This window comes from Oncorhynchus gorbuscha, linkage group LG24 (genome assembly GCF_021184085.1).
Source record: "Oncorhynchus gorbuscha isolate QuinsamMale2020 ecotype Even-year linkage group LG24, OgorEven_v1.0, whole genome shotgun sequence".
Classification (NCBI taxonomy): Eukaryota; Metazoa; Chordata; class Actinopteri; order Salmoniformes; family Salmonidae; genus Oncorhynchus; species Oncorhynchus gorbuscha.
Window position 1 is genome coordinate 31,750,793 of NC_060196.1, and position 7,303 is coordinate 31,758,095.

Here is a 7,303-nt window from a genome sequence, read left to right on the forward strand (position 1 = left end):
TTACATGTTTTGATTAGTCTCACGTTATGTCTCGAATGTGTTCTCTGATTCTCTCTCGGGCCATATGATATCCCACCACAGCTGTTCTCTATCCCACCACAGCTGTTCTCTATCTCACCACAGCTGTTCTCTATCCCACCACAGCTGTTCTCTATCCCACCACAGCTGTTCTCTATCCCACCACAGCTGTTCTCTATCCCACCACAGCTGTTCTCTATCCCACCACAGCTGTTCTCTATCCCACCACAGCTGTTCTCTATCCCACCACAGCTGTTCTCTGATGGAAGGAGAGAAAAAACTAAAGTAAAGCAGGTTAATGGTGACTCCTCAAGAGTAATCGCCGACCCCTTGAAATTAGACACCTTCTCTTTAAATCTTTGCTGTGCCTGACAGCCATAGACAGCAGCATTCCATACCAAGGCTGCAGGGGAAGGAGGGAGGGGGGATGAGATGTCTGCCATTCAGGCATAGTGACAGAGGTGTCACCTAATATCACTATTAATAATGTCACATGCACAACAGTCAAGCTGTTGGACCACAGGAATTTGGAAGTGAGAGCTTTAGCCCAGACTCCAGCCTGAGAAAGAGAGATGTGTGCGTGTGCCCACATAGCCTATATAAACAAGGGGTACCCACCACACATGGCACCTTTAGTCTTGAATGTACACACAGGCAATACAGTGTGCATTAGATGCCAGGGTGGGACAAAAAAGGGAATAGCTTAAGAGGGTTTCCCCCACTATGTCAGGTTCTTTGCACTTAACTAAAATGTCATACAAATCATTAACCCTCTCATGGCATTGGTCATCTGACTCTACTGTGGCAACCCCTTGCAAAATATGCTGAAAACATACCAACGATGCAATATGTGACAATGGCTGTTAATGAAGTTCCAGTGGGCAGTATATTCTACCTCCTCTTGCTCTCTGACAATTCTAGCTCTTCATCCACACACCACCTCCTTATGAGTCATGGCGCTCTGTGTTTTGTGTGTCAGACCTTTTACAAGAAAAGATTCATCATCTTCAGGAAAAAAATGATTTTTGGAATCTTGAACCATACTGCAATTAGTCTCTTTTCAATTCAGCTATGTTGTAACTTGAGAGAATGAATCAGTAAACTCTCAATTTTAGTTGACAGGTTGTTAGGATATCCATACATTATGAATAATATAATAGTAATAAAGTAGTAATAGGCTAGCTAATTCAATTGTAAAAGCAGCAAAGTCTTGGAAAAAAGTGACCAGCCTCTGTGACAGTAATTTAGACAAATGGAATATGTAAATTAATTGCATGACAGACAGCAGAGGGCACGCGATGAACAAGGCTAGTCATTAAACAGAGCAAATGAAACATTTGTAAAATATGCAATGCAATGTATAGTAAACGTATTCGTATGTGTGCCTACCTTTAATGCAGCGCTACATCTCTGTAGAAACCCCTCCATTTTCGCCAGCGTTGTGCACTCCCGGGATATTCTGCCAAACAGAATATTTACAGACCCGTGTCCTCTGCATATACAATTTGACGAATATTCATACACCACGTTTTGAAAAGCAGAAGCTCCTGATGGGTACAAAGTGTCAGTGATGGGTCGTTCGCGAACGAACGGCTCTTTTTGAACGGCTCTTTTAGGTGAACGTCGGGGACCGAATCGCATCTGTGAAAGAGACGTTCATTTGACTGACCTGATTTGAATAATGTTTATACTTCTTTTTGAGCTCCAGACAACGATTATCTGCGGATGATAGGTTATAAACACATGATCTGAAGATTGTAATTCATCACTGCAGAAACAATTGATAGTGAGGAGAGAGACTTTTTCTGGCCCACACATTGTTGCATTGCGTTCCTTTTTTTCTTATATTTTTTTTGCAGGCCTTGTAATAATTTGGAAAGGTAAAAATGTAATTGGTCTCGCATGTCATGGACTGACATAATGGCAGGCAACGTTGTCGGCTTCACATTAGAGATTTTCAGAGGCGGGACCAAGTGACTATTATTTGAGTCACAAGCAAGTCTCAAGTCACAAGGTCCGAGTCTCAATTCGAGTCACAAGAATAACTGGTCAAGACTCTAGTAAAGTCTAATTTGTGCATTCTAAGAGCAAGTCGAGTAGTCATGTTTTCAAGTCAAGCCTCAAGTCAAGTTTGGAAAAAAAAGACATGTATACATGCAAAGACTTGTTCAACTATAAATATTTGTGTATTTATTGAGGCTAGCAGACAGCCCTTTTCATTATTTAGTCAACTTTCGACTAGCCTATGTAATTGTAAGGGACCTTGTAGCCAGGGGCGGAGCCGGGGTGGCACTGGACACCCCTGACATCTGATTGGCCACCCCAATATTTAATTCGCTACTGGCAGTTTAATGCTGATTGACATCTCATTTCACCTCTTGTTGAAAGAAGCATTATTTTGACGTTTTTAAATCGAGGAGAATATTAACGTTGGTTGCGAGATACAAAATAATAAGAAGAATAAGAACATACAGAAGAAGAAGAGGGAATATTTCCACAGCTCCACGAGCTCTTTTCGCGATTGACGAAAGCATCATATTTGAAGTACATTTTAAGGTTTAGCATCGGGTTTAGGTTTTCTCAATAACTTTTACGAAAGTTGAGTCGCTGTGTAAGTTAACGGTAGACCTTTGGTTCCATTAACAGACAGTTAATCAGATAAGAGAGATCGGTTCCCAATTTAACCAAACATTATGTTTACATCTGTGCTAGTAATACACGCATATACAGTGCAGTGTCGTAAGTTACAGTATACAAATGTTTAGCTAATATGGGGTAACTAGTAGGCTACAGCTGTCAGTGTTCAGCAAGTTAGCATTCAGTCATTTGAAATCCATTAACTCAGTTAGATTTCCGTACTTGAACTCAAAACAAACATGTGTTATTATCAATCTGTTAACGTTACTCAACAAAAGATGACCACAATTTGCAGATAGCCTGTTTGCTATCGTAAAGGTATAAGAAATTATAGCTAGCTAAGTTACTTACTGCAAAGTAGGGCTAGCCATGAACAAACTAGTCATTTTGGGCAGGTGGTTGATTTTAAGGTACAGTTATGATAATGGGGATTTGTAATTAAGATTGAGATTGGACTAAAATGTGGATAATTGGATGCTTATGTAGCCGATGTGAAATGGCTAGCTAGTTAGCGGTGGTGCGCGCTCGTGGCGTTTCAATCGGTGACGTCACTTGCTCTGAGACCTTGAAGTAGGGCCGCGCATTTGTGGAGCGATGGGGTCAATTAAACATGATAAGAAAGGGAGAGATATCAGATTTATTTTTAAAGAAGCACAAACAGGCAGATCAGGTGCAAACAGACCCCATCCCTTGCATCACCACCAGACACGAGAGCAGCTCCCTACCTGAGGCTAGTCACAGTTGTCAGACTTCACAAGGACCCAGTCGACCACCACCGGGTCAGAGCATCTACCAGGCAGTCCATCACATGCCCAGTTCAGAATTTATGTTTAGCTTCAGCTTGTAATAGATGATGTTGTCAGATTTAAGCCTCACTTTAAAATGTTGGTTGTTGATTCATGCGTGTTCTTGTTTTGATGGCTGTGACATTTTTATGTTGATTATACACTAATGGTTCTTGTGTTATTTTAATGTAATAGATGTATCAAGGGATGACACAGAGACTTCTGGCTCTGAGCAAGACAGTGAGCCAGAGCTGTCAGGAGATGTCATCGAGCCCCTCCCAACTGCATCAAGCACCAGGTATACTGTTCCAAAAGGACCCAATGGTAGGCCAGGCCTATACTTTAAACTACACATTTTAGTTAGCAGCTGTTAGTATCTAATCTTGTGGATCCCATAACTATTCATTTCCATAGAGATATGACACATTATTTAACGTGTATTTCAGACATTTCAAGATCCGGAGAAGAGGGTCCTGTACTGCCGTGTTTGAAAACATTTGCCAAAACTCAGCATGGTACTAGGAAAAGGGCTTTCAACAGCTCCTGGTATAAGGACAGTTCATGGCTTGAATATTCTGTAAATCAAGATTAAACTTGTTGTTTCGCCTGTAGGCATTTTTCTCGGCCCAATACACCTGAATCTGCCTTCACATCACAGTCATGTTTCTCTGTTCAATACACCTGAATCTGCCTTCACATCACAGTCATGTTTCTCTGTTCAATACACCTGAATCTGCCTTCACATCACAGTCATGTTTCTCTGTTCAATACACCTGAATCTGCCTTCACATCACAGTCATGTTTACACCTGAATCTGCCTTCACATCACAGTCATGTTTCTCTGTTCAATACACCTGCATCTGCCTTCACATCACAGTCATGTTTGTCTGTTCAATAGACCTGAATCTGCCTTCACATCACAGTCAGGTTTTTGTAACTGGAAAAAGGCGCTGTTTAAAGATTCTGGGTTTAAGTTCCATTCGAAGGCAAAGCATCATATCAACGCTATGTATGCTTGGAATCAGCTTAAAAGGGCTATTGACAGCAACTCATCATTGTTAGATGTCATAAATGAGGACCGGTAAAAGAAAGTGGGGGAAATCTGTACTTACATTAAAACAATTGCAGATGTGCACCTATTAACTGCCACTCAAAATAAAGCGCAGAGAGGTCACAACAAGGGTAATGTTTTGACAATCTTAGAAGAAATAGCAAAGCATGACCCTCTCATAGAGAAAAGGATGAATGCATGTGGCAATGCTAAGTACACAAGCCACCAAATCCAGAACAAAGTTATTGAGGGCTTAGCTGAGATGGTACAAAGTGAAATAATAAGAGAAGTAAATGAAAGGGAAGTTTTCAGTGTAATTGCAGATGAAACCAAAGATTTAAAGAAAAAATTAAGTCTTTATTTGTGAGGTACTATCCATGAAAGCTTTATACATTTTTAGTCAGCTGAAAGCTTAGATGCAGCAGGGCTCACAAAAATTATAATTGATTGCCTTGAAAAACATGGCCTGGACTACAGAAATAATCTTGTGGGGCAAGACTATGACAGTGCATCCGTCACGAGCGGAAAGCATTCTGGTGTGTCTGCACGGATTAAAAACAGTGCACGGTTTGCATTTTATGTGCACTGTAATGCACATTGTTTGAATTTGGTTCTTGTCGATGCTGTAAAATCAGTGCCTGAAGCAGTTAACTTTTTTGCTCTCCTGCAGAAGCTTTATAACTTTGTATCTGGCTCGTACGTTTATCTCAAGTGGCTTGCAGTTCAGAAAGAGCTGTATCCACAGCAGCAGTCCAGGGAATTACAGAGATTACGGATGTAAGGTGGGTATGCAGATGTAACAGTATAGACTTTACGTCTGTCCCCTCGCCCCGACCTGGGCGTGAACCAGGGACGCTCTGCACACGTCAACAGTCACCCTCGAAGCATCGTTACCCATCGCTCCACAGAGCAAGGAGAACCACTACTTCAAGGTCTCAGAGCAAGTGATGTCACCAATTGAAACGCCATTAGCGCGCACCACCGCTAACTAGCTAGCAATTTCAAATTGGCTACACAGATACATGGAATGCCATAATCTGAAGGACAGGCTTCCAGCAGTTCTGAGAGTGCTACAGGATATCACACTTGAAAATAGTGTTGATAGATCAGATATATTTACTTTTCATATGGCTTTGGTTACCTTTTGTAAAGTGCTTGGTGATGCCAAATGTCTTTCTGACATGCTCCAATCAAGCTCTCTTGACCTAGCAAGGGCTGTGGATCTAGTAGGTGCCTTTACAGACACATTACAGGACTACAGAAGTGAGGGTTACTATGGAAAGAGATTGCAGAGCACTGCAAAATAAGTGTACAAACAGTGTGTAAAAGACAGCCTAAAACAAGCTTAAGGTTTCACGACTCACTGATGATGAGCACTGTAGGACAGAATAATAGAGACCAAAGTGATGGTGAGAGCTTCCAAAGAGCTATCTTTTATCAGGAGCTTGACAGTCTCACAGCCGAGCTGCAGAGGTGTTTTTCAAAGAAGAATTGCGAGATAATGCAAGGGGTCCAGTCTCTCAACCCAAAGAGTACAACATTCTTGAATGAGAAGCCTCTGTTTGCCTTTGCTCAGACCTTTGAGTCAGATTTAGAGGACCTCAAAACATGAGGTTCATCAAACCAAGCGGCTTCTTGATAGGAGAGAGAACAGTGGAAGGGACAGACCGTCTACTCTCTATGACTTTGTTGTGTTTCTAGAACCTTATAAAGAGGTCTTATAAGAGCTGTTTCCACTTTGTAAGATTTCTCTTGTTACACCAGTCAGCAGTGCTTCTTGCGAGACAAGCTTCTCAGCTTTAAAACAGATTAAAACCCACCTTTGGACAACAATGGTTGATGACAGGTTAAGTCACCTCGGAATTCTCAGTGTTGAGTCAAGGAGGACACGCTCACTCAAAATGGATGGAGTTTGTGAAAACTTTTGCCAGTTCTCATCAGAACCTCAGAATTATGCTGTTTTAAATCTACCTAGGATAATTTGGCTCTTAGGAGGTCCCTCAGGTCATGATTAAAACCTGGACTGTGTACTAACTAGTACACTGACATTCTTAAATGATAAATCCAAAGGGTATCATGTCACACAGATTTAATTTGGTCTTGATTAGGCCAATTCCAAAACTTTTCTTTGCTATTAGTTAACATAATATATATAAGCATACATTTGATACAGTAATTTTGTAATATTGATGGGCACCAAAATTATTTTATATTTTTCAAGTACATTTCTGCTTGATACCTGGTATGTCAAATTGCAGTGTGTTTTTTTGTAAATATTTTTTTTGTAAATAAACTATGCAATTTATGTAACACATAAATGCTATCTTATCTCCTTGTTGCTTGAGATATATTTTCTGAAAATATTTTGGATGTTCAACACTTATAGACCCAGATTATATATTCATGAAAACAGACACACACACACACACACACTTGACTTGAGTCTCTCCTAGGTAGGTGTGTGTGTCTGTGTGTGTGTGTAAGAAATTGAGCTGCAATTCCGAGGTAGACACACTGACTATTCATAGTATGATATAGAATTCTAATGAAGTGTGGTCCAAAAGGGTTACTATCTGCAACATTACATTACTGACAAAAGTTTGTACTTATAAAAAAGATATGTACCCGAGTAAAGGGAGATAAGTAAGAATTGTAAGTAAGAATTGAACGTTCATTCATAGTCATAACATAGGGTTTGCACGTTTACACTTCTAATTTAACATTTACTTTTCATGTTTCACGCTGGCTTTTCTTACGATCCAAACAATTTACGTATAGATTTTCTTACGATCCTAACGCTATGTAAATTCAA

At 40.4% G+C, this 7,303-nt stretch overlaps 1 protein-coding gene and 1 long non-coding RNA gene across 3 annotated transcripts in view; one reads left to right on the forward strand and one right to left on the reverse strand.

Annotated features, from left to right (window-relative positions):
• LOC124013431 (exopolyphosphatase PRUNE1-like) overlaps positions 1 to 1,897 on the reverse strand; it is a 37,069-nt gene extending 35,172 nt beyond the window's left edge. Inside the window, exon 1 of the mRNA XM_046327777.1 lies at positions 1,408 to 1,897. Coding sequence (XP_046183733.1) covers positions 1,408 to 1,659 — 252 coding nt within the window. The 5' untranslated portion in view covers positions 1,660 to 1,897. The remainder of the gene's footprint in view (positions 1 to 1,407) is intronic.
• Positions 1,898 to 2,353: 456 nt separating this feature from the next.
• LOC124013432 lies at positions 2,354 to 4,182 on the forward strand. Of its 2 annotated transcripts, none has more exons than XR_006834865.1 (3): positions 2,354 to 2,629; positions 3,636 to 3,764; positions 3,887 to 4,182. It is a non-coding gene; the product is annotated as an uncharacterized LOC124013432 (long non-coding RNA). The 2 variants fall into 2 exon arrangements; XR_006834864.1 differs by having other exon boundaries at positions 2,358 to 2,629; positions 3,636 to 3,738.
• The last annotated feature ends 3,121 nt before the right edge of the window (positions 4,183 to 7,303 follow it).